This window comes from Siniperca chuatsi, linkage group LG20 (genome assembly GCF_020085105.1).
Source record: "Siniperca chuatsi isolate FFG_IHB_CAS linkage group LG20, ASM2008510v1, whole genome shotgun sequence".
Taxonomy (NCBI): Eukaryota; Metazoa; Chordata; class Actinopteri; order Centrarchiformes; family Sinipercidae; genus Siniperca; species Siniperca chuatsi.
Window position 1 is genome coordinate 15,079,126 of NC_058061.1, and position 25,601 is coordinate 15,104,726.

A 25,601-nucleotide genomic window follows, 5' to 3' on the forward strand; every position below is an offset into this window, starting at 1 on the left:
GAGTTTGCCCAGTTGTGGAAATGTAGATGTTAAATTTTCCATTTTCTCTCAGCTTCTAAATGGGACTTGAGATGAAATTGTTTTGTCAACTGCTATGTTTTAATGCTGCGATATTATTGCTTTTTTCTGCTTAAAAACATTTACAAACCTTCCGGCGTCCCATCATCATTTTGCAGATCACATCACTTTTTGATAGCATAAATGTATCAGAGATGCTGAAGGTTTCAGTAGTTTTCTCATCGAGGGTTTTGGAAGCGGTCACAACCGTCGACCAATCACAAAACAAAGGGAGATATCCGTCCAATCACGCTTCACCTGGGCAGTATCACTTCCTGGTTGCGTTCCCATGCTTGTGTGCTTTCCAGATTTCAGCAAGTCTTTTCGCAGTTCAAGTAAGTACATTTGTATATAAGAACAATGTGATAAAATAAATGTTTGGTCCATGATTAAGTTTTAGTGGGTATAGAATTTTTATTCGGCGGCCGTAGAAATCACGGTACCCAGCGTAACATTTGTGTTTTTGGCTGTGAAAAACTGTTTGCATTTTCCCAGTGAAATCGAGCATATTCCTATATTTACTCATGTCCATGGGCGCATCAGGCAATCAGCAATAGTGGGATAAAGTTGGGAATAAAGACATTTTCATGCAATTGCACGTGTAATCCGGTTGAGTATTCATATTCTGTATACTTCAGGTCAATATGTTCTTCTATTTCTGTGTGTTAGTGTCATGAAATGTTTATCACAGCAAATGAAGAATGCAAAAGCACTCATCCTTCTCATTCTCTAAGACTTATTGCCTTGTCATTCAATACTGCATGCAATATCTCTGTTCTTTAGTAATGTGCACATATTTTTGTTTGTAGGAGTAAATTTTATCATGGCTAAAGACAAATCTTTGAAACCAGACGCAAATCCTCTTAAAAGGAAGAAGTTGAGTTCAATTGGCAGTGAGGTCCATGCGGAAGAAATGATGGACACTAAAGTAAAAAAGACAAGGAAAAAGATGGAAGTAGAGGTAAGTAGCACTATCCCATGTACCTGTTTTAGATGACACAACCTGAAATTGCTCTAAAAATAATGAATGTTTGTTTAATTCAGGCGCCTCCAGTACAGATTCCTCATGTGACAATCACAGCAGATGAAAAAAAACAGAAAAAGGAAAAGAAACGCAAAAAGAAACAAATGACAGAGCAAACGGAGGTAAGAATGTTACCTGTTTACTTAAAAATGTGAGGAGTCATTTAGGTTTTAGGTTTAGGTGTGAGTACTCAGGTGAACTCAGACTGCTGATTTGTGTTGTTCCATACAGAACATTTTATTAGCACTGGTAATAACCCAGTTTTGTACATTAAATTTTGTCTGTTTCGCCAGTTTAAAGGTACTGAAAAACAATTTAGAGCAGCTAAAAGTAATGTTTTTGAGGCTCAGACCAGTAAGTGAGAGCTGACATTGTATTCTTACAGTTGAGTTAAATATTAATTTAAATAACAAAAATTGGTCTGATGTTACATTCCAGGTGGCATCAGAAATATATTAAAAAGTGGAAATTGAATTTGATTACAGTTGAAGACACCCTGTAAAACAATTGATCCAAAATTAATAATAATAAATGGTATGCATAAACCTTAACTGATTCAACATAAGAGTTTCCACAACAGTTGGAGTCCTTGCTTTTACATTCCAATAATGATAACTTTATTTACACTCATGACACAGACATGTTGTTATCTATTATCTGTGTGACCTACTGTAAGCAGTTGGCATTTATTTGAGGGGAGTATAACAGTTTGTGGAAGGATGTTAGAGCTTAAATGTGTGGACTGGCTTGGTCTGTCACATGTTGCACTGTTACATGGGCTTGCAGCTGGTACGTAGATGGATTTTCCCGAGGCTGACCTGTGCAGCTTGGCCCAACTGCTCCTCTGCTGGAGAAAAAGCTTCAGTTTATCCTGAAAGGTCTCCCCGAGGAAGCTGTAGATGAGCGGGTTCAGACAGCTGTTAGAAAAGGCCGCCAGCCTGACAGCGTGACCAGTCAGGGGGTAGTCCTCCCGCAGTGTGCCACCGTCTGTGTTACCTCTTAGAAGGTGAACACTTATAAACACATTCTCCGGGAGCCAGCAGAGGAAGAAGACTAACACAGCTGCTGAGATCATCCGCAGGGCTTTCTGCCTGCGAGGCCTCTGCCGTGGGCCGTTCTGCTCCCTCTGGCTCCTCTGGAGCACCTCTGCTATTCTCCAGTAGCACAGACCCAGGATGCAGAAAGGCAGCAAGAAACCCAGCATCACCTCAAGCCACTGAATCTGGGTCACGTTGGCGAAGCAAAAGTGGAGTTCTCCAGCGTGCTGCCCTTGAGCTATAGCAAAAGGAAGCACGGTGAACAACGACGAAAACACCCAGATAAGGCAGCAGCTGAGGCGTGCGCGCGGCATGCTGCGACCCATGAAGCCGGTCAGTGCGACAAACCGGTCGAAGCTCATCCAGGTTAAGAAGAAGACGCTACTGTACATGTTGACCTGCTGGAAAAGGTTCATGAAGGTGCAGAGGCTGGCCATGTCGTAGTAGCCCTGCTTCAGGTTGAACACCTCAATCAGAGAGTCAGCCACAAGGGTGAGGTCGGCCACGGCCAGGTTCACAAAGTAGAGGTCCGGGGCTGTCAAGCGTCCCCTGTTGTCCAGGTTGACCACTAAGATGAGGATGTTCCCAATGAAGCCAACAGGGAACAGGAATATAGTGTAGAGGCTGGAGAGGATGAGGCTAATAATATAACGCTGATGGCTCTCTGAAGCCGCCTGCAGAAAATCAGAGACGACTGCCATTTGTGTGTCATTTAGCTGAACAGTGAAGTTATACTCAGTGATGACTCTGTACATGGTCACGTCCATATTACACTTTTGTGTTGATCTGGTGTTAGCAGTAGCTAACCATTAAGTTGCCATAGTTCTTTGATTTCCACGGGTTTTTAGCCCCTGTAGTGTCCGTGGTGCCATGTTTCCACTTTCTGCACCGTGGGCTTCTTGGATGTACAGTGGAGTTGATGATTCTAGACAGAGAGGAGAAGTGTGGTAAGTCAACAGCTTGTTTTCAGCTTCTCAAAACTTAGATTTAGTGTGAATCAATAGACTTTCCAGAGGCAAAAATTCTGTGCACACTATCTATGACTGACACTGCATATTAGTTAATGGTCACTTTGGAAATAATTTTTGAGATTAAGGGATATTTCTTGTTAATATGTGAGTGATTTTACCCACCCTTGCAAAATATCATATACCATGCCCTTCAAGATCATCATACAAGATCAGTTACAAAACTATGTAGTTTATCATTATCTTATAAATCTGCTGTAGCAGTTTCACTTGAAAACATGTCAGATTTAGTGAAGATTAAGAAGGAATGCTATACAGTGAAGTTCAATATGAGGATACAAAATTGTAATAGTGGGCCCTGGTAATCTAGGGGTTTAAGGCGCCAACCATAAACTGTCCCTGGTTCGAGTCTGAGCAGGGACCTTTGTTGCATATTGGTCCCGTTTTCTCTCTCAAATTAATGGTGCAACTGACAGATACAGTTACTTTAATTTGAAAACTATCAGATACTATTAGTCAGTTAGCTTTGAAATACATTAATATGTGATACATACTTTGACATTAATATAAAATATCTTAAACTTACCTTAAACTAACGTTTCCTTGCACTGTATTGTGGTCCTTCTAATCCTCCCTGTCCTTATGGTGGTGATTAGGAAAGCAAGTGTCGCAGTAAATCTGCAGTAAAAGTGTTGTGGTGCCACCCACCACTTACAACAAGAAGCACAAACGCACAATGCAGGCGCACACACACACACACACACACACACACACACACACACACACACACACACACATACATTGTATTGTTTTTTAACCAAACAATGTTTTTTCATCATGGCTTCACTTCAGTTTATTAGCAATACATTAAGTAATTATAATTCCCTATGTATTTTATATGGACTTATTGTATTGCATAAATAATTATGCTAAGTTGGGACATGGAGCCATCTTGTCAACACTGGCACTGAAGTGTGAACACACCTATGATTGTAGAATGTTAAAATATATAAATATGGGAGTCAGGGCACTTTTATCAAAGACAGACTGAAGAGTATATTTACACAAAACAAGATGAAGGACAGACAGGATAGTTGCACTTCATCTTTTCTTGCTTCAGACTCCTTAAAACACAAAAAGACAGTTCATTGAGCTTTACTTTTGCTTTTATTGTGGTTTACAGGCACCTTTTTGAGACTGTAGATGATTTACCATGTTAATGCCATAATGCATCGTCATTTTCCTGTAAGGAGTAACATATATTAGATCTTTGATTTAAAGTATTACCACTATGATTTTACACAGTGTGAATAAGGTCTGACATTTCATATGACTCCACATCTTATACAACCCGGCTCCTGTATTAATTTTCCTACTGGTCCCTGTTTTTATGCCACTCTGTGTTGGCACCGATGCAATATGTGATCCATGCAGGTCGGTTATTCCTAGAACTGTTGCCCATCAGTTTCTTGAAATGAGTTGGAAAGTTCAGAGTATCACTTGGCTGGCTTGTTTTGGTTCTTTAAAGGCTTTAAAAATAATTACACAAAGAATATTGACACTGTCGGCCTAAACTTAGAGTCTGACTTTTATTTTCCTTGACTAAATGTTTCCTATGTGGCATTGTGGGAATTGCAGAGGTTTTTCCAGGCATTTTGTCTAAATGGGCTTTTGTGCAAATCATGTTAATGCAAATGGAGTCTGTTTCCCAAGAAAAGACGCGTGTCTAAGAGCACGCTCAATAGAAATAAAATTGAACATACTACCGACAGTAAGTCCTTTTTTAACTGTCTATGTAAACATATTGTTATTATAGCAACAGTAAGGACTGCACCAACATGTTGCACAATTCTGAGGATGTACAGCAAAACTTTTTTTTTGTAAAATAAAAATGTACAATGACTTTCAGTCACAGGAGACACTAAAAAAGAAAATGCATGTATGTAAAAACATTTACATTGTCACTTAAGAGAGAGGAACAGCAAAAGCATTTAAAAAGTTAGATTAAGAATATGTCTAATACATCAGATGTCAAAAGTCTTTAATTCGATGCATCAGAAGAGTCTCATAGATGAGAGAGTTCTTGTCCTCTATGACTCTATGTCCTGCAGGGTGTCTGTGATCTCGATGTGGGGAGCTATGATGTTTCTGTTGGGCTGTGTGCGCCTTGGGCTTCGACAGCAGTCCCTCAGCTGCCTAAACGCTCCGTGGAGACTCTCTCGACACGGCCTGTGCATGAACAGCACGAGCAGCAGGCTGACGCTGCTCCCTGAGAAAAGTACAAACTCAGCCACGCTCAGAAACGCTCGCTCTCTATGGCTCTCCCTCTCCAGTTGTGCTTCTCTCACCAGTGCCACGCTGTAAAAGAGCTGGCAGAAAAACATGACCACAGTGACTGTCAGGAACACAGGACCCTCCTCAGAGCCGGAGAGGAAACGGCCTTTAGATTTCCACTGCCGGATGCAGCCACCTATGAGAAGTCCCACTTGGAAGATGTAGGGAATCAAAACAGCCAGGCACAACCTAGCAGCTGCATACAAAACATCAGCACGGGCTAGATCCATAAAACATTCCTCCTCTTTCTGCAGACCATTGCTTGTTCCACGAAGCCCAGCCAGCAGCAGAGAAAGCAGGACAGAAGTCAGGATCACCAGAGCCGCACAGATCCCAGGCTTCCTCAGCAGGGCGTGGGATGGCGGATCCAGGGTTAGGACATAAGCCATGAGCACTAAGACCAACAGGCCGCACAGAGAGGCTGTGTTGATGGTGAAGGAGAGAGCAGCACAGCCCAAACCTGTGGTCTTCAGGTGGGCAGGTCTGTAGGCCACAGCGTGGAGAGAGAGGAGCAGGAGCAGCAGCTGGAAGCCACAAAAGGCCCAGAGCAGGCAGTCGAGCCAGGCCAGCCGTCTTTGTCCTCTGTAGGTCTGGAGGAAGCTGAAGAGCAGGAAGCAGCCTGCGATGAAGGCCAGCCCAGCCAAGAAACAGTAGACATAGTTTGCTGTGGAGATTATGTCATTGGCTGCAATTATTGACTCAAAGGTAGAGACTGTTGAATTGGTGGTGTCCATGGTGGTGAAGTTGTTGTCCATGATTTTGGAAGTGCTGGGAGTTAGAGTTTGTGTACTCCTGGTCAACAAGTCGAGGCTTTGATTAGACTGGAAATGAAAAGAGAAAACACCCACTGATGAAATCCTATCCTCTTTAGCATCACCACTGTTTATCAAGCATTTCCTCCCATCAGGGGATGAACAGAAATCGAGTGAATCTATCAGCAAAGTTCAGATATTTTGGGTACAAGCATTTATAACCTGGTGTCTGTAAACCAGCTGCTCTTTAAGTGCACAAAAACAAGTGGAAATACATTAAGAGCAACCATGTTTGAGTAATTAAACTTATTTATCAGCTGGGTTTTTTTATAAAAACAGTGTTTACTATTCCTCAGCCTATGAATCACTAAATGGGTTTTCCACAAGAACACACTCTTACAACATAGAGTACGTTTCCTTCCTATATTAACTCAAAGTTGAGCTAAAATTTGAACTTAACTGCAGGTCATCATTATAGAGCTCTAAAAAACTATATGTAGTGCTGACTACATTTATTAAAAAATGTTTTTCTATTTTCTGCTACCACGTGTCCCTGATGATCTTTGTCTGTTCCCCTTTGAGGAGCTGCCTACTCAGTAAAAACACATGTTTCCACTTACCATTTTTGCTTTCGTCACCCACTCGTCTTCTGTTATGTGTTCACCAGCCCAACGCTGCTGATTGACTCTGAAAATGATGCTCGTTGCATGGACACGATTGCTCACTGTGAAGGACTTTTATATTTCTGTGGGCAGTTCCCTGCCAGCACACTTTCAGAATGACTTCGTGGCCATGTGATCAAAATCTTTTCCTCCCCTCCCTATTTTTCTTTTTTTTCATCACCGTGCAGACTGAGGTCCATTAAATCAGAGAGCATACTGACTCCCTTGTTCAACTTCCCCTGAGAGTTAAATGCAGTCTTTAAGTTGTGCTGTGGTTACTGACTACAGCAGTGAAATGGCTTCAATTTGGTTCTTTATTTCTCTTTAGAGCAAGTTTTATTTATGTATTTTGCCATCAATGATTCTGCAGACAAATGAGGAGATAGATACTCAATTTCACCCTGTTACAAAGGGAAAATATTATATTATAAATATGTTTCCTTTTCCTTGTGGTAGTGTTGTCTCTCAGCAAACTTTCTGTCAGGAAACTAAAAACCAGTTTTTGTTTCGATTCAAAATTCACCCACACAATACCAGCTTTTCTGTGGCTCCTCTGTATGATTTAGCAAAACACTGAAAAAACAGGCGGTTATTTTTAAACCGTGTACCGTGGATAAGCATGAGTGCTTTTGAATGCAATGCTGAAGGGATGTTGCGCACCTCAGTAAACTTAACCACACAGTATAAATGAGTGTGATGCTGACCTCATAAGACTGTAAGATACAGGAAATGTCCCTCTGAACTGCAGCACAACAGGAAGTGATCGAAACCCAAGAAGTGCATTTAGCTTTCATTTGTCTTAAAGCTGTAGACTAACAAAATGTCACATTTATTTTTCAGTCAGAAGAAATAGGAAAGATAAGCTTTGCACTGAGCCAGAAAACTGTAAAATAATAGACAATTGGCAGGAAATGGTGGTTAATGTATACACACAGTGAACTGATTGTTCTAACATGTTTCATTCAGTCACAGTCAGTGTGAGTTATTTAGGGATGTTTGATACTGGTTGTACACAAACACAGAAAATGATAAGGGTCTACAAAGGAAGGTCTGTTAATGTAGATAACTTCCATGACATTTTGTTTTGCTTTGGTGTGACAGATTTCAGATCCACCCTGTTGCCCAGAGGGGACGCATGAGCCAGAGGGAGAGGAGGACTTGAGCCCCGAGGAGAAGCGCGTCCTGGAGAGGAAGATGAAGAAGATCCTGAAAAAGGAACAGAAGAAGAGGCTTAAAGCTGAGGGAGAGATGTCAGAGAAAACTGAAGCAGCTGGACCCACTGCACCTCAGCAGGCCTTAGATTACCTGACCTGGTAAGAGCAACTCTAACTTAGTACAGGACAGGGCTCCTGCCTATGATGTCATCACTTCTTACATAAGAAACCATAAGTCCAAAGCAACCCCAATGTCTGTATCCACTTAACCAGGAAGCAAAAAAACACTGCACATATGCAATATTTACATTTATTTATATTTAAGCTATGATATGGATCCAAAAGCAAACTGGCCATGTTTAAGCCTAATGCTGATGGCACTAAATATGACGAATTTTCTTACATGCCTAACATTGCACAGTAAATATATATGGGGACACGTAATCGGGAACACCTGAACAATGTAATGCAATACAACACAACACAGCCCTCATAACAAATACTACTTTGGTGAATCTTATAATGTTGTCTTTTTGGTTGAGAATGTGTCAGAGTTGTTGCTTCCACTCTTTGGTATCTGTTGAATTTGTTGTTTGCGGTATTGTATGTACATATACAGTATCTGGTTTTTGCAGTAGTTAACTAATGTAAGACCTGCAACTCGCACTGGTTTTGTCTTCGCAGCTGGGCTAAAACTCGTACAAAGTGGAAGTTCCAGAAGACCAGGCAGACGTGGTTACTGCAGCACATGTTTGACTCCGAAAAGGTGAAATGAACCTGCGTGAGCGCTTGATGATGGGGGATTTTTCTCCGCTGAGGTTTAGAGTGAGGGAGTTGTTGACCTCAGAGCTATGTCTTCCTGTTTGATTAGTTTGTGAGTTACACCCACTCTTATAATACTTCTCATACTTCAAAAAGTATGACACGTTTGTTAAGACTGACATGTTTTCATTTTTATTAGCATTTTGTGAATATAGCATGGTTGAGCTGTTACACACACTTTTGTAGAATAGAAAGCTGAAACTACTAAAAGTTCACATCAGTATTTATAAGTAATTTCACCCCATCTGTGCAGTTCTTGCACTATCAATCTTTATGAACTGCCCTAAAAATACATTTAAAGATGCTCTCTTGTGCTGCCTTTTAGAAGTACAATATTCTGTATATTTACTACAAATAACTACTATTTATTTACTTACTTGCTAATTTATTAGACAAGGACAATTATAATATGTAAACTAATGGACAGCAACATGATTATTTAAAATACTCGTTCTCAGATTCCAGATGAGAAGTTCTCTTTGCTGCTTCAGTACCTGGAGGGGCTTCGTGGGGCAGCCAAAGACACCACAGTTCAGAAGGCCTTAGCCCTGGTTGAAGAGTCAGGACAAGCGCCAGAGGACACAGATGTCCAGCAGAGGGCGCACAGAGCCAGAGAAGTTATTCAGCTGCTCTCCTGAACCCACCACCATCAAAGAAAAGCATGAAGTCCACCAGAAAAAGACTGATGTTGATCATTGGACTGATTCCCCAGGTCTCAAACTAGGACTAAAAATGGATGTTTTATATGTAGTTTTTTTGAACGGTTCTTTGGGTAAAATATACGTTTTGATTAAATTACCAGTATTGCTCACATTTTTTAATCTAAATGTTTCTACGTTACTTTTTCTTCTTCATTTCTTGACATTACTTGTGTGCATTATTGCCTGATAGTAATCAGTCACTAAAACCAATTTATAAAGTTTTTACTACAAGTTACAAAGCATCTGATTCTCACTACTTTTTCTCCAAATGTAAAGAAGTCCAGTTTCACCGTCATGGACACCTGAGGAGAGATGTAAATCCCTAAAGATGAAACGGAAAGCTGGGAGACTGCTGCAGTTAAGTCTCAGGAATGTTTGTAGTCGAGACATGTTTGTGCCTGTCAAAGCCCCATAATCTGTGAAGTCACTGATGAGAATATCCTTTCTCATCCACTTAAAGTATAAGCATTATAAACAGGTTTTTGGTTTTACAGCTAATTGTTTTGAGATTCATGTAGATCCATTCTTAAACTAAATCTTTCTCGTCATGTGTGTGCTGTGGTTATAATCTCAGTGGAACTGTTACATGCTATTCATAAAGACACACTTTTTGCCCATAAGTCATGTCTCCTCTATGCCTAGAACAGATTTACAGAAGGTACAGGTGCAGCTGCCAGTTCTGGCTGCAGGAACAGGGAGAATGTAGGCCACCTGCACTACATAGGCACATGTTTAGACTCTTAACTCAGGTTACAAACTTTTCAGGAAGGAAATTGACTCTATATGTGGGTGAAGGCTGGTGACATCACTTCCTGGATTTATAAAAATACACCCAAATACAGTAGCCTTAATACTCCAAAGACATATACTGTATATATAACATATATCTAAGTTACTCTCACCGTATCAAGCCACACACATGAATAACACCATGAGATTATCTGTTAAGATTTCTTTCATCTCTTTTGCCTTTTGGTCTAAAACACACACACACACACACAAAACAAAATACCATGGTTATTTAATAAAATGCTTTAGTACAAGTCTTTACCTGTATCAATTTCTCTTGTAAAAAGTTTGTGAACCTGCTGAAGACTCAAATGTTGAGACATGAATACACAAACCTTTTATCCCCTCTCAAAACCATTTTTATTTTTCAGTATGTTGTGTGTTTACAGAATGAGTCATTTACAAGATTATCCTTTCTGCCGAAAGTCCTGGAGAGAACTAGCTGAGTGTCGTAACAAAACAAAAAAAAAGTTTCTGCAAAAGTTTGACAAGTTTGTAATCCACAAATGAGTTTCTCAGTGTCACTTATTTAAATTAATCTTTAGTAATACTGTCTGTGTCGCTCACATTGACCAACAAAATCTTCTGATCCAGTCAGGTGCTTTGAAATGGTGACTTGCTCTGGGAGATTTTCACTGCAGATCAATAAGGCCATTGTCTCCCCTTAGGTGTTTATCCTTAACTGTCACAGTCACCGTGCCTTTTGCTTCATCTGTGGCATATAGCAAAGATATTGCACAAAAAAAAGTTATTCAAGTTTTATACAGCGTGTAATGAGTGAAGACAGCCTAGTTGAGTTCACTTACTTTGCTTTGAATCAAAAGGAATATTGTGTTGAGTGAGGAGAGCACGCAGTCTCTCAATCTCTTCTCTCTGTTTTTGGAAATCCTGTATGAAAATATATCAAGAGAATATAAAGTTTCTGCTACATATTTTAATCAGTATTGTAATAATAATATACATTATTTTGTAGGCTGCTATTTGGAAGAGTACGTAAATATACACACCGCTGTACATTTCTGTAAAGAGTTGTGTGTTTCTGAATCAGCTGCAACTTCTGGCAGCTTTATCTTTATCTTCTCTTTTTGACTCTTCAGGAGACCAGCATCCTCAAAAATATCCCTCAAAAGATTGTTGTATCCCTGCAGCAAACATACATTGCGTGTTAGTGGAAAAGACCATTAGATAAATGACTAACTGGAATAAAAATGATAAACAAGTATCTTTTAAAAAAGGCTGAGCCTTTAAATGTAATTTACTGTATAATTGTAACACAGACATCTGGAAACCCATACGACTCTACATTTCATCAGCTTGCAAGTGATTAAGCCAGTCGTGCCGTTTTATCTGTCAGCCAAACCGGTCTTTACCTGCTCCGTAATAAGACCTTCATAGCGAGCCTGCTCAGCTTCATCCCATTCCTTTTGCAGCTTCTCACTTAGTGTTGGATACACTTAAAAAGAGCATACAAATGATGAGAAATCACTATTAACACTGATTTACTGCTGACTTGTGCTGTAAGATGGTTCTTTTGTCTTACCTAAAAGAGAATGTGGATGGCAAACAAGGGGGGTCTCAAAGGTTAGCGAGTACACACAAGTACTGGGCTCTGAGACTTGGGCAAGCTTGCTGCTTGCACTGCACACAAGAATCACCTACAGAAACATGACAAGAAACAAGGTACACTCGTGTTCTTATTCTTGATTTAATCGTGACAATGATTTTTGAGTTGATGTGTTGATTGGAGAGCCTGATACGGCTCTAGGGTGGTTGTTCAAAGCCTTTTAAGAGTGTTAAATTACATGTTGGGTCTGGACATTCATTATCTCCTAAAGTGTTACATAATTGGTCTTATATTTAAGAAGAAATAGACATTGAAAGAAGCCAGTGAGCGATCCTAAATACTGTTAAATGACTACCAGAATGTGTTTAATCATGTAAAACCCCATTAACCTTTGTTTCCCTGTTTCTGGTTCCACAAGCATCCCCATCTCTCATCCACATGCCCGTGAAAGTGTTGTTTACTATTTCCCACTCCTGCCAGATCCTGTTAGGAACACACGAAAGGCTGCTCTTACAACAAACCCACAGCTTATTGCCAGTCATTTATATATTGATATTTTGAATAAGAGTAACTGTAGGTAACTGCATCTTACCCCAGTATCCCACTGTAGGCATTCCATCTAAATGACTGCTCATGTTGGGTGATGTTGTGAAATGGACAGAATTCATATTTATACCTGCAAAATGACCAGGCACACAAATACAATGTCATGTTTTTTCAGATACTCTGCCGTAAAATGCAAGAATCCAGCAATCAGCCTAAAATACTTACATTGACTCTGTGAAACTGAAGCACTTTCCAGCAAGCTGATGAAGATGTGCAGGGCCTTGAGGAGGACAATAGTGTTCGAGTGATACGATCAGTGAATTCAGTGATTGGCTGATCAGCAGAAAATATCTTGATATCTTTCACTTGTTAACCCGTTTACTTCAGAACATTTAAACACATTATTAAATAAAATGTAGGCTTTAAATCATGTCGAACTATTTTACCAGACACTGGAAATGGAATCACTTTAGGCTGTAGTCTGCTTCCCTGAGCCAGAAAAGGATTGTTCAACCTAAACACAGAAAATCTGTCAGAAAGGGGCTAATGTTAACAAGGTACACACTGTGACACATGTTTTTGCTTGACGTACCCAAATGTGTTTGGCTCCTCGACTATCTTCATTTTACCGGCGAATCCATGGTTTACTGTGTAAAAAACACACTTCGACATCACAGTCAACTCAATACAATACAAACACACAATATAATGGAGCGCATCTGGTTTGATATTACTGCGACATAAAACAAAATGCACTCAGTAGAGTATATAAGCACTTACTGAAAAGGGACACACAGATCATCCACAGCCTTAATACATGATGTATTCCGTTACACAAACGGTGCATGGCTGACGTTTGAGTGATTAAAATGTGTTACTGATTGCTTTCTAGCTCCATTTCCGGCTTTGTTCATCATTCGTCAGATGACTTGTCACGTGATCAAAATAAGACGTGCGCATGCGCTGTTTACTTCATGGACTACGACGTGCTTTCCACGATACAAAGTTATAGGGCTAATACTAGTTGTATTGTGATAATATCTTTGAAACTGCAAATTGTGTACTCGTAGATAAAATACGAAACGTTTACCTTTTGCGAGATAAATTCTTTAGACATGCTGGTGTCAGTGGGATAGCTAGCTAGCTAATGTCAGAGTGAAGTACGTAAACAGATGCTGGTTAGTTTTAATGCGAGCTGTAATCTGGCTGTAGCTAACCTAACTAAGTAGCTGTCCAGTGGTTGCAACATGGGACGAAAGAAACAGGGCAAGTTTGTGCGCCCTGGCAACAAGGGCAAAGAAAAAAGGCATGCAATGAAGGGGAAATCCTTAGAGGTCTTTACAGAAGAAATGCACACTGCTTTTGAAGGTAATAATGCTTTGACTATTTGCTGTTCAAAAATATTTTTCAACTGTTCAACTGCCTCATATTTTACATGTGGGCTACAAGACCAAGTTTTAACAAAGTGCAGTAATTCTCCTGTTTAAAATGCTAAATTAATATATATTTGATAAAGGACAATACCCAAGTATCTAAAGTAGAAGAACAGAGTTTACATGACATTTCTGTATTTTAGTACCAGGCCATAGGGCTTTGATGTATTAACCTCTTAAGGTTATCATTTAATGGTTGAAATAATGTTGACTGTTCATGTTCTTCTCAAATGTGCTGATATAAAATATGAAAGCACACCACCTCTGTTATCTTATGCCATAGTAATATATAGTAAGTAAATAGTAACTAATTGGTTATAGATTGACGTCATTGAGGAAAAAGTGCAAAGTTCTAAAAAAACGAAAAACCTGAAAGTGTAAGTACTTGAGTAAGAGTGTTCACCCTCACATCATAATGTACACTTTGTCCTCTTTGTTTTTCAGCAACTCTTCACCTGGAGGAGGGCGCAGAGGCCCCTCAGGTGAAATTGCCTTGTCCACTTGCCATGTGGGAGTTGGGTCACTGTGATCCCAAACGTTGCACTGGCAGAAAGTTGGTACGCAAGGGCTTTGTACGCAACCTGCGCCTCAATCAGAGATTTAATGGACTCATACTGAGTCCAATGGGCACAAAGTATGTGACGCCAGCAGACAGGTGTGTAGAGTTGTTTCCTCCATACTGCGCCTGTTGAAATCACTGCTAGCCTTCAAAGAATCTGTTTATTTTTTTTGTTATTATAACATGTAATAATGATTCACAAGACAAACCATAAGCTGCCACATATAACAGTTTATCCAGTCATTATTCCTTAGATTGATCAGTTAATAATTTAATCTATAATATTTGATTTTAAGATTTTTTTGATGTCTGATCAGAAGCCAAAAAAAGCATATTTCATAATGAAATGAAACAAAGATACCAAGCTAATTTGAGCATTTTTAAATCTGTAGACCCAACCAGCAAATGTTAATTTTTCAAATATTTTTTTAATTGATTATCAAACTTATGTTACCATAACAAATGTTTTTTTGTTGGAATTTCTTTAATACATCTCTTAATGTGATCAAATTATATTGAAATAGTTTGTGATAAAAAACGTTTGTGTTGACCTTTATGCACAGAGAGATTGTGGCTCAAAGTGGGTTAGCAGTGATCGATTGTTCCTGGGCCAAACTGGAGGAGACTCCGTTCAATAAGATGGTCGGAACGCATCCCAGGTTACTGCCGTACCTCGTAGCTGCAAACCCCGTCAACTACGGCAAGCCTTGCAAGTTATCTTGTGTTGAGGCTTTTGCTGCCACATTCTGCATTGTAGGTAAGGTTTTAGCTTTAGTTATTCGGGAATTATGTACTGTATTGTCCCCCTGACTGCTTTTTGTATTCTGTTACAAGTTACGGCAGTGAAACTCTTACATACTTACATACTATATCTGATTTTGCAGGTTTTGAAGAACTAGCAGTGCTCTTGTTGAGGAAATTCAAGTGGGGAACAGTGTTCCTGGATCTCAATAAAGTTCTGCTGGACCGCTATGCTGCATGCCAGTCAGAGGAAGAGCTGCTCTCTGTAGAAAAGGATTTCCTCACGTCAAAACCAGAGGAGGAGGAGGAGTTTGGTAAAATGGGGGAAAAATAAACCATCCAGTGTTTTTCCCTACATATTTGTGTAGCAGAGGTGGTTGGGGTCATTTGGGTTTTAATCCCACATCTGTCCTTATTTTAGTCTTGGTTTGGTTTCATGGACACCTTGTAGACCTAAAATAGTTCATATTTATTAAACTTTATTATGGTGAAAGCTCTCCTTGGCAGAATCATGAGTTACTGCATTTTAGGGAAACTGAACTAAAATATAATAATTTTATTGTATTTCACAGTTGCTCCAACGCTCGTAGTTTTTTCTATGGTGACTCACCACTGCTAAATTATTATTGGGGAAGCACTGGTCTCATACTTCTGGTCTCATACTTATTTTCGAGATGTGGAAATCATAGAACATAGTTCTTGAGGCTTTTAAGCTTTGTGAATTATTTATGAGTTCTCCAAAATTTTAAACACTGATGTAAACATTCCTTGCATTGTTTCCTGGACTGATAATCAATAATCAGACATAATTGCCATTTTACTTTACTTAGTTATTTTGATTTTGATTTAATTTGATTCTATTTGAATCTCTGAACAAATCGGAGATGTGGGCAGTGATTCAGAAGTCTGGAACCAGGCTGTTTCCAGCATCTCTGGAAAATTGCCCCATACACAGAAGGATGCATTTTAGTGCTGAGTTATGATCTCTGTGGTTAAAGCAATTTTCTTCTTAACGAAAGCTAATCATCTATCTCGTTCACAGATCCGTTTGATGTTAACTCTGGAGTAGAATGTAGGAATCTCAACAGACGTCAGTGGTAAGCATTTGATATTGCTCATGAGGGCATTCAATTTATAACTTCTTTCAGAGTGAGGTAATCCCTCAGACCACTGTTTGTTTGCAAACAGTACTGATGCATATGTTGATAAATCATCAGTACTGATCCAGTCATTTTACTGACAGTTGGTCAATTTTTATTTTGTTTTCCTAGTAGTATGTCACAGCAGAAAGTAATCTACTGTCAGATAAAATTCAAAAGCCAATAAGCCAATTTTGCTGGGAAAATCCCAAATATTCACACACATCTGTGCATTCCTAGTTTGTTTTCCATGGGTATGGTTGCTAAGTTCCCCAAACTGTCATTTCTGTATTTAGTGCACCTGAAGATGATGATTCTAGTGAGGATACGGACACCTCAGAGGATAACGAAGATGAAGCAGAAGATGAAAAAACAGACAGCAACAATGAGTCAAGAACGGCCTAACATCATCATGATGAAGAGAAAGAGACTGAACCAAAGTCATCACAATAAAAAAAAAATTCAAATATGGATTATTTTACTACAAGGACTGGCAAAACCTTTTCAACACTCATACATAAACTGAATGCTATTTGGGGTCCAGTTTTGTATCCAAAAAATAAGAAAATTATACAGTACATTGTATGTTTTTTTATGTAAACTGAGTAAATAAATGAGTATTTGCAACCGTATTTTAATTTGAGGTGTATATTGGGAAACTGGATTGTCACAGTTTCAGCTGGATACACATGGTTTGATTGGATAAAGAGATGATCAGTAAATGCAGACTTGTGGACTGTGTGAATACAGGCGGCTTCTACACAAACGTTTTGTTGAAATGGTGTAAAAGACCTGTAGCTAAACCTCGCCGCAATGCATTATCAGTCAATCTGAAAAAGAGCGGCGCAAAGATAGTTTGTGGGACTAGTTACTGCGGTATTTGAATATCAACAACTGCTGCCGTCTCACTCAATCCCGATCAGCAAGAAGTTCAGTAGGTTGTAAATGTGGCGAGGGGGGCGGACACAGCGGGACTCTCCTCTGCTGTCCTGCGGTAACATTGTTGTGGAACGACGTCACAGCTCGAAAATGAAGGCGCAGAGGCAGCCATTACTGGAGCTTCTCTAATTATTTTATTCCAAATAAATACTCGCGGAAAACTCCCATGGCAAGAGCTACAAGTCAGCTGGTAAGTGTTGCAACTTTAACGTGAATAACAGTTCGAAGCAGGTGTTCAAATTGTACAGTGTGGCGGCTGTGTGACAACAAATAGTTACGTCGGGCCTTCATTTGAAGAGCGGTGCTAGCCGCAAAAGATCGTTTAACGTTACGACTCACTAGCATCGTTAGCTCGCTAATGTTGGCTAACACAACACCTAATGTTTGCTACGTTAACCGGGGTTGTCCAATACTGAACTTAATTCATGATTAAAGGTTCGTCGAATTATTCGGTACTGAATTACCATTTACCAGTGCTTGCTATTAGTTTTATAGGATTTATGACCATTTCCCCTTGGTCAGTAGCTATCTGTTGGCTGATGTTAGCTAAACATGTTCGCGCTTTCGGACGATGCTCCTGCTTGCTAACAAGCTAACGTTAGCTTTATTGCGTTCAACCTTTGGTTAGAAGAAAGCTTTTTAAGGTTAACGTTGTGTAGTTCGATTGTCAACCCATTAACTTTTAAATTTCGATATTAATGTAGGCACACTAACTTTGAACATGGCTGAGTAACGTTACGTGAAAATAGCATAAGGTTTTGAAGTTACTTGTCTGTTACCTGGCTTGCTAACGTTAGCTAATTGACTGGCTGTTAGCGTTAAGTGTATAACTCGCTGTCAGTGATGGCCGGCATTATTTGACAAGGCAGCAGGAGCTAACGTTAGCTTGCTAGCAGGCGTTAGTTAGCAAAGAAAGTTCGCACAGGCCTGTTGTTACCCGAGTACTCGGGGTCAGGTTAACGTTAGCTGATGTTTTCTATCAACCAGTACTTGGTTAACCAATAGTAATGGGTCACTAGATAGTTATATGACCAGCTGGCAACAATACAGTCAAGTACGGATAAGGCAGCTAAATGGCCACACCTTGGTTGAATGAGAAGAAGCTAGGCCAACTGAACTAACTGACGTTAACTGAGTTGTAAGCCGAACAACATCAGCACCGAGTGTTACAGTAGTTCATTAAGTTAAAATTACTAACTTTGGTACAAGCACCAAACAGTTGGAAAGCACAACCTGTCGCTGTATGTTTTCAACAATCATTTGGTGTGTCTCTCGTCAGTGTTTGTTTGCGTTAGCTGCGATGTCAACTTGATCATGTACATACAAATGTAATGAGTTCAGTACAGTTGTGGTAGTAAGAACAGCTGTCACATGAAAGCAGTAACTTTGACATAGTTTTCACAACTTTAACACTGGGGGGTGGAACCACCAGGCTCAGAAGCAGCTTCTTCAGTAATCGCTGCATGTCTTTATCAATTCTGAACTTTGCTCCTCAAGTGGTCTCTCTAAAATTGTATATTTAACTTAAGTTGTGATACCCTACCAAGAGTGTTAGCTGCAGTAAATTCAAAGTCAGCGACCTTGGAGAGTGGGTCTATTCTATATGATCCAGTTCCTCTAAGCCTCATCTACTCTAGTGTTATATACAAATTTTCTGCAATAGGTTGGGTAACTGCTCGTTTTGTATTACATACTATTGTTTTCATTATACACTCTGCTGCACGAGAAAATGCATCAAAATGTATTAATCTGGGCTGGCCAATATGTAAATTTTTGCTATTTATTCCTTAACACTATTTTGTCATCTTATTTAAGGGAAATGTGAATTATGATGCACTATAACCAAGCAATTGCTAAATCTGTTTGCTCACAGAATGATGGCGAAAGTACCTAAAAATCCCAGTTCAAATGACAGTTCAAAGTGCTGAACTTATCCATAAATGGATATTCTATATATCTATTCTATATGTAACAGTTCTCACTTTAATTTCCTCAACAACCACATGTGGACATGGCTTTTTTTTTTGTTACACAATTTCTAGAACTGCATCACCCCGTTGACTGATTTATTGTCAATGTTCCCTCTCCTGTTCCAGTATGATGTTGTGCCCATTCAGCCCAGTGTTGTCATCTGTTCCTGCTCGCATCCATCAATGGTAAGAAACCACCCTGACTCCTGCTCGCCACTTGCTATCCCAGGCGCAAGCAGTAGCCACTGTCCCGGCATGGAGGGCTCAGCCTCAGAGGCCCGTGCTGTAGGAGCGCCTGCCAGCAGCCAGGGCTCAGACCTCCGCACACAGCCGGCTCTCCAGGCCCCCCAGCCACGCAAGAAGAAGCCAGAGGACTTCAGATTTGGCAAAATACTGGGAGAGGGCTCCTTCTCGACGGTATGTAACATGCATTCCACTTAGCTTTTGAATTATACCTGGGTAGATGTTGCTACATGCTAGCGTTCTTTTGATTAATGTACTTGGATGAGTCATCCTCAGCTTATTTGGGGTGAATTGACAAAACAGGCCCTAAGAGCTACTAGATTTTCTCCCAAGTTGACAATAAAGTAACATGCCATGTTATGTTTTTTTCTGTTCTTTTATCCTAAGGTTGTCCTGGCAAGAGAGCAGGTAACAGGGAAAGAATATGCAAGTAAGTAATAATGCACTAGTTTTTGGTGAATTACACTTTATTATCAAGATGTAAAAGTTGCTGGGTGTATTTTTGCCATTATATCTTGACATTTTCTTTTCTCTTCTCCAGTTAAGATTTTAGAGAAGCGCCATATTATGAAGGAGAACAAAGCCCAGTACGTGAAAAGAGAGAGGGATTTGATGTCAAATCTAGATCACCCCTTCTTTGTCAAGCTCTACTTCACATTTCAAGATGATGAGAAGTTGTGTATCCTTTAACAAATAAAATTTGTCAAGGCATGTTGTATATTAATAACTTACCAGTTTTGTTGTTTTGTGTAAAAAAAAAAAAAAAAAAAAAAATGTTTTTAACAATTTATTTCTAGTAATCAGTATTCCTTAACTAGCTTTTTGTAGATTTTGGTCTCAGCTATGCTAAAAATGGAGAGCTCCTGAAATACATTCGCAAAATTGGTTCATTTGATGAGACCTGTACTAGATTCTACTCAGCTGAAATAGTTTGTGCTCTAGAATACTTACACAATAAGGGGATAATACACAGGTAAGACTTTGTTTTATCCATAATGATATTTCTGTCCTTTTTGCTGTTTTGCTTATATAATTTTCAAACCCTGATAAACATTTGTTTTCCCCATAAGTAACACGTACCTTTCATTTCAGAGATTTGAAACCAGAGAATATTCTTCTGAGTGAAGAGATGCACATCCAGATAACAGATTTTGGGACAGCAAAACAGTTATCATCAGACAGTAAACAAGGTATAACTGCAATCCTGATTTTACTTGTACTTTTCAGCAAGTATAACAAGTGTGACGTGACTGTAGCATTTTACTTTCTGTGAGCAGTATGAAGTTATTCGTGTCTTTTTACCATTTATTTGCATCGTTTGGCAGCGAGAGCAAACTCCTTTGTTGGAACAGCACAGTATGTGTCTCCAGAGCTGCTAACAGAGAAATCAGCCTGCAAGAGGTAATGAAGTTTGGTCATCATGCAACTGATACACTTGCTAATTATTGTTTTATTGTTCGTCAGATACGAGTGGCATCACATCTCTAAGTTTATTTCTCTGTTTCCCTTTTTCATGTTCGTTTGTTTTAGCTCTGACCTCTGGGCCTTGGGATGTATTATCTATCAGCTGGTGGCTGGTTTACCACCGTTCAGAGCTGGGTAAGTACTAAGGGGCATGTTGATGTTACAGCTCTGTTAATCCTCGTTAATTCATGCTTCAATAATGGCTGATCATGTTGTATTGCTATTTATTTACCGTTTAAGGTTATTTCAAGTGCAGCAAATGCTAGGTGTGTGAATAACCTTGCCCCAGTAATATTAATCTGGCAAACAACATTTCACTTGTGGTTCACTTCCCTAACAGTCTCTTCTTTTTTTCCCCCTCTTGTATTTTGTATGTTGTAGAAATGAGTACCTAATATTCCAGAAGATAATAAAGCTGGAGTATGAATTCCCAGAGAAATTCTTCCCCAAAGCCAAGGATCTTGTCAAACAGCTTTTGGTAGGTCATCAAGTACCATGATTCATATGTGTAAGATACAGTTAAATGTTACTGATATCTAGAGGGGATTAAATGTGGTATATTAGTTGCCCGTGCTGGTGTCGGTTAATTACAGGGCAGTGCTTTTCTAAAGAAAGAAAACACGTTATTTCTGCTTTTCCCTCAGTCACTGGACCCTTCCAAACGGATTGGGTGTGAAGAGATGGGAGGGTACGACCCTTTGAAGCGGCACCCTTTCTTTGACACCATCTCCTGGGGTGACCTACATGTACAGACACCCCCCAAGCTCACCCCCTACCTGCCAGCCATGTCTGAGGATGATGAAGACTGCTATGGAAACGTAAGTTATTTTATTTCGGTCCAGGTCTTTCTTATCCCTTGTTTTAAATTTATTTTTTGTCCATTGTTTGCTTATTCATGGGAAAGCTTGTGTAATACATCATTGAAAGATATAGATCCCCCCCCAAACGCTGAACAAACACAGCCAAACATCATTATACCCTTTCTTACCTGTCTCATTTTCAAACTCAGTACGATGACCTCCTGAGCCAGTTCAGCAACATGCAGGTGGCCCAGTCCAGCTCATCACACTCCCTGTCGCCACATGAATCCACACCCCCGCAGAGGTCCAGCAGCAACATTGAGCAGTACATCCACGACCTGGACAATAACTCGTTTGAGCTGGAGCTCCAGTTCACTGAAGAAGAGAAGCAGCTATTGCTGGACAAACAGACCACTGGAAACCCCTGGTAAACCCCACCACAGTTTCAACCTTGTCAACCTGTTAATCTGTGTGTGTGTTAGGGTGTTATTCATTGTTTTATTTAAATCTGAATCATTTTTGAATCAAAGTCTTGCTCATGAAATGTGAACACAGTTAAATTTGTTTTTTTTATTAATTATTTGTTTGGCTGTCAATACATATATTTGTTGAGGGGGGAAAAAATGCATGTTTGAGTAAAAGGGAGGGGGTGCCAGTAATCTGTTGTTGCTTCTTTACGCAGGCACCAGTTTGTGGAGAATAACCTGATACTGAAAATGGGCCCAGTAGATAAACGGAAGGTGCGTGAATTCTAGCCAATATATTTGAGATTTTTATATTACTTATCTTTATTGTATTGTTGTATATTTATTATATATTTTTAAGAAGAAGAATTGTAATCCTTTTTAAGTCAAACCTTCTTACAGGTTAAGAGTTTCCTGCCAACTAGAAAATACATTAGCTGTGTTTTGTAATAGTTTCAAAGATATGTGAACAGGTTTTCTAGTAAGTTGGCACAGCATGAGTGAAGTCACTTCCCATGGTATTGCTCTGACTGCTAGCATATAGGAAGTAAAGGGGACTTCCCTGCTGTGGTGAGAAAAGTGGCATTGGCCTCATAGCCCCCTCTGTTGGTGAAGTACTGTCTCGAGACGTGTGGCATTCCATTGCAGGGTCTGTTTGCTCGACGGAGACAGCTGCTTCTCACTGAAGGACCACACCTGTACTACGTGGATCCTGTCAACAAGGTTCTGAAAGGGGAGATTCCTTGGTCCTTAGAGCTACGCCCTGAGGCCAAGAACTTCAAAACTTTCTTTGTTCACACGGTACATGACTATTTATTTATTTCTGATGTCTGTCCAGCATATTTTCCTCGAGCAGCATGTTGATACTTGCCTACTGTTTAGAATCTCCTCTCATATGTGGTTTTGTCTTTTTAATATATTCTTTTCATTTTTTGTGATGTTTGCAGCCTAACCGAACATACTATTTGATGGACCCCAGTGGAAATGCTGACAGATGGTGCAAGAAGATCCAGGAAGTGTGGAGAAAGATCTATCAAAGGCACCAAAACCCTGGCCTATAGGAGCACAGTTTCTCCTGTGGCCACTCCTCTTTAGCTCTGAGGCCAATCACTGAGCAGAGTAACACCCTCTTTAGTGCCCTTCATCACCGCAATGTAAACAAACTCTTAGAGACGCTGGCATCTAGACCTTGTTTGTTTTCCTGAGTAGAATGATGGGAAAAATACAACTTTGGATTCAGGGTTGCTTTGCTTGTTCTTTGTGCTCTCTGTGAGGCTTCTATTGCATTTTTCTATGTATGGATGATAAGACTGCCACCATCAACATCTGCTTCTTGTACATTCTGCAGTGGGGAAGAGAAGGGCAAGCTTGTCCTGTAGAGTGACCACAAGCTTGCATACCGCTAGGACTATCTCAAATGCAAGGACTGGTTTCCTGCTTCAATGATAACATAACACAAAATCTAGCTTTTGTGAACCAGAGCCTATCCTGATATCTTAATTAAACCATATCCTAATCCTACATCGTACGTGCAAGCTGTAGTCAGGCCCCACTTTTAATGCATATACTCCATAGTTGTAACAGATACTGTCAGGACCCACTTCAAATGCATATACTCCATAGTTGTAACAGATACTGTAAGCTGATTCAGTCTCACACGTTTACCAAACTCAAATCCTATATATATTTTTGACAGAGCCCAAATGTTCCCACGGTATTTGAGTTGTTTTTTAGTCCCTTGGTACTTGCTTATTGCAGTCCAATTTAAGGTCTCGATGTAACAAAGCAGAGGGCCGGTCTGCAGTGAGACATGGGTCTGAATCAGTCTCTGTATAAGTGTGAGCCTTCTATCACTGTTACTGAGGATGTATTGCTAACAGGGGGTGGGTAAACATGCCACTAGCTTGTACTTCCTAATCATAACTTGCTTATCTTTCCTGCATGGCCAGTTTTGTAGCTCAGCCTTGTCTGCTTCTCTCTCCTAGGGCACTGGAGATATAGTTTATTCAAGTTTAAAGGTGGGTATTTTTGACTGCATTGGCAACCATAGCGAATATTATTGGATGATTTGGCTGTTCTGTACCATTCACTGGCTATTTCTTTGTGGTGTGAATTCTTCAGTTTATTTTTCGGTGGGATAGTCGGCTCATCTTCAGTACGTCCTATTGAAAACAAAATCTTATGTGCTGACCACCCCATGCTGAACAGAAAACCTTCATCAACAGAGATACATACACATACTATCATTCTCTGAAGCAATCACAGTAAAGCTGTTGTCCCTGGACAAGATGGCAGAACTGCCTCATCGGGCTCATTGGCTCGTCTTTTTTTTTTTAATTTTATTTTTTTTATTCTGACTTTTGGCCCAATAGAAATTAAAGCGATTGATTTAACTTGTGCTCTTGTTTTAGCAATATGTATTATCATAATGCTTTTAATTTTTGACATATTACCTTAAGGTCCTTTCCAAAGGTCCACTTCCTTCAGCTGAGTCTGTGTGTGCAGTGTGTGACTGGAGTATAGGTGAATAGGACCCTCTGGCCCTGGGACCCGGGGCTCGATGTGGTTGGATGTCAGTTAAAGGATATCTATCTGATCCAAATAACCGATGAAATTGCTGTATCTGTCTATAAAGTTGAGGAAAGCACTAGAGAAGTGTTTTCCTCTAGTTAGAAAAATTGTTTGAATCAAGTCGATGGCAGTCGGTTACATTGTGTATGGAATACTCTACCTGGCTTGTAACTGACTAGAACTGTGATGTACAGACGATGTATTATTAAAATCTGAAGCAAGTAATGCAATGATATTAGGATACAGTTTTTGTATTTTTATTCTTGTATAAGGTTATTTGATGGCTATTGTTTAGCCTCTAGTTCATTCTGTGTTATTTAAATTCTAATATATGAATCATATTTGGATTGAAGTCATGTTCAGGGGCCATGTTGTGTATGTATTGAGATGTAAAGCCTTTGAATGTGAATAATTATTGTAAACTATAATATTTTACAGCTTTTTTCTTACTATATCATACATTTTCTATTTGCTCAGTGATTTAATCATATTCTGATAATTTAATGAATCTGTTCATTCTCTCTCTGATTATTTGTGCGCTAGGTCAGTAGATGTTGAATGATGAATTTTCCACTTAATGCTTGGTAGTCCAGTAATTAAAGCATGTAGGGATTTAGGCATACAAATAAAGCCATGTGTCCTGTCTTCTGTTAACAACCGCAGTCATGACACAGTGCAAGCAGTAGCATTCAGTGGCAATGACATCTCACGTTTTGCAGCATGTAAATAAAGTACCGGCCCATTATCTGTTTTTGTGTCGTGAAAATTACTTGAATGCAAACATCAAGGATGGTTGGTCTTACGAAATACCGTGACATAATTGTGTGTATGTCACGGTATTTCTTAAGATACATTTTCATACACTATG

At 39.7% G+C, this 25,601-nt stretch overlaps 5 protein-coding genes across 7 annotated transcripts; 3 read left to right on the plus strand and 2 right to left on the minus strand.

Moving 5' to 3' along the window:
- The first annotated feature begins 229 nt into the window (after positions 1-229).
- Positions 230-10,131, plus strand: LOC122868063 (uncharacterized protein C7orf50). Its single transcript, XM_044179614.1, has 6 exons — positions 230-392; positions 867-1,018; positions 1,102-1,203; positions 7,936-8,147; positions 8,673-8,754; positions 9,269-10,131. Exons 1-6 carry the CDS (start codon positions 347-349, stop codon positions 9,446-9,448), a joined length of 774 nt encoding a protein of 257 aa, XP_044035549.1. The 5' UTR covers positions 230-346; the 3' UTR covers positions 9,449-10,131.
- Positions 1,238-2,891, minus strand: LOC122868058 (G-protein coupled estrogen receptor 1-like). Its single transcript, XM_044179607.1, has one exon. The coding sequence runs from the start codon at positions 2,883-2,885 to the stop codon at positions 1,728-1,730; it is 1,158 nt and encodes a 385-aa protein (XP_044035542.1). The 5' UTR covers positions 2,886-2,891; the 3' UTR covers positions 1,238-1,727.
- Positions 10,132-10,636: 505 nt separating the features above from the next.
- On the minus strand, positions 10,637-13,347 carry gnptg (N-acetylglucosamine-1-phosphate transferase subunit gamma). The gene is made up of 11 exons (XM_044179609.1): positions 13,191-13,347; positions 13,003-13,057; positions 12,857-12,924; positions 12,636-12,690; positions 12,457-12,540; positions 12,254-12,347; positions 11,841-11,955; positions 11,671-11,753; positions 11,308-11,442; positions 11,107-11,188; positions 10,637-11,012 (listed from the first exon to the last, which is right to left on the minus strand). The coding sequence occupies exons 1-11, from the start codon at positions 13,255-13,257 to the stop codon at positions 10,933-10,935; spliced, it is 918 nt and encodes a 305-aa protein (XP_044035544.1). The 5' UTR covers positions 13,258-13,347; the 3' UTR covers positions 10,637-10,932.
- A 26-nt stretch (positions 13,348-13,373) lies between these two features.
- tsr3 (TSR3 ribosome maturation factor) lies at positions 13,374-16,914 on the plus strand. The gene is made up of 6 exons (XM_044179610.1): positions 13,374-13,778; positions 14,288-14,498; positions 14,966-15,159; positions 15,287-15,457; positions 16,186-16,240; positions 16,579-16,914. The coding sequence occupies exons 1-6, from the start codon at positions 13,658-13,660 to the stop codon at positions 16,685-16,687; spliced, it is 861 nt and encodes a 286-aa protein (XP_044035545.1). The 5' UTR covers positions 13,374-13,657; the 3' UTR covers positions 16,688-16,914.
- A 214-nt stretch (positions 16,915-17,128) lies between these two features.
- Positions 17,129-25,478, plus strand: pdpk1b (3-phosphoinositide dependent protein kinase 1b). 3 transcript variants are annotated; one of them, XR_006376037.1, is made up of 15 exons: positions 17,129-17,411; positions 19,318-19,608; positions 19,822-19,864; positions 19,976-20,113; positions 20,263-20,407; positions 20,527-20,624; positions 20,760-20,835; positions 20,965-21,033; positions 21,280-21,376; positions 21,543-21,716; positions 21,908-22,125; positions 22,381-22,438; positions 22,811-22,963; positions 23,110-24,180; positions 24,284-25,478. XR_006376037.1 is itself a non-coding variant. In XM_044179604.1 (14 exons), the coding sequence occupies exons 1-14, from the start codon at positions 17,388-17,390 to the stop codon at positions 23,221-23,223; spliced, it is 1,698 nt and encodes a 565-aa protein (XP_044035539.1). In that variant the 5' UTR covers positions 17,129-17,387; the 3' UTR covers positions 23,224-25,478. The 3 variants fall into 3 exon arrangements, 2 of the variants coding, with proteins under 2 accessions (XP_044035539.1, XP_044035540.1); XM_044179604.1 differs by having other exon boundaries at positions 23,110-25,478; XM_044179605.1 differs by lacking the exon at positions 17,129-17,411 and adding an exon at positions 17,522-17,656 and having other exon boundaries at positions 23,110-25,478.
- The last annotated feature ends 123 nt before the right edge of the window (positions 25,479-25,601 follow it).

What these genes read in the sequence shown, in the direction of transcription:
- LOC122868058 (XM_044179607.1), bottom strand. Translation starts at nt 2,885, where the DNA reads ATGGACGTGACCATGTACAGAGTCATCACTGAGTATAACTTCACTGTT.
- pdpk1b (XM_044179604.1), top strand. Translation starts at nt 17,388, where the DNA reads ATGGCAAGAGCTACAAGTCAGCTG. An exon ending in ATGAAGACTGCTATGGAAAC is followed by an intron (nt 21,717 to 21,907) that starts GTAAGTTATTTT and finishes TTTCAAACTCAG; the next exon opens with TACGATGACCTCCTGAGCCA. An exon ending in AAACTTTCTTTGTTCACACG is followed by an intron (nt 22,964 to 23,109) that starts GTACATGACTAT and finishes TGATGTTTGCAG; the next exon opens with CCTAACCGAACATACTATTT.
- gnptg (XM_044179609.1), bottom strand. Translation starts at nt 13,257, where the DNA reads ATGCACCGTTTGTGTAACGGAATACATCATGTATTAAGGCTGTGGATG. An exon ending in GATTCCATTTCCAGTGTCTG is followed by an intron (nt 12,691 to 12,856) that starts GTAAAATAGTTC and finishes GTCCTCCTCAAG; the next exon opens with GCCCTGCACATCTTCATCAG. An exon ending in AAGGTCTTATTACGGAGCAG is followed by an intron (nt 11,443 to 11,670) that starts GTAAAGACCGGT and finishes TGTTTGCTGCAG; the next exon opens with GGATACAACAATCTTTTGAG.
- tsr3 (XM_044179610.1), top strand. Translation starts at nt 13,658, where the DNA reads ATGGGACGAAAGAAACAGGGCAAGTTTGTGCGCCCTGGCAACAAGGGC. An exon ending in TGCCACATTCTGCATTGTAG is followed by an intron (nt 15,160 to 15,286) that starts GTAAGGTTTTAG and finishes CTGATTTTGCAG; the next exon opens with GTTTTGAAGAACTAGCAGTG. An exon ending in AGAGGAGGAGGAGGAGTTTG is followed by an intron (nt 15,458 to 16,185) that starts GTAAAATGGGGG and finishes TCTCGTTCACAG; the next exon opens with ATCCGTTTGATGTTAACTCT.
- LOC122868063 (XM_044179614.1), top strand. Translation starts at nt 347, where the DNA reads ATGCTTGTGTGCTTTCCAGATTTCAGCAAGTCTTTTCGCAGTTCAA. An exon ending in CAAGTCTTTTCGCAGTTCAA is followed by an intron (nt 393 to 866) that starts GTAAGTACATTT and finishes TTTTGTTTGTAG; the next exon opens with GAGTAAATTTTATCATGGCT. An exon ending in AAATGACAGAGCAAACGGAG is followed by an intron (nt 1,204 to 7,935) that starts GTAAGAATGTTA and finishes TTGGTGTGACAG; the next exon opens with ATTTCAGATCCACCCTGTTG.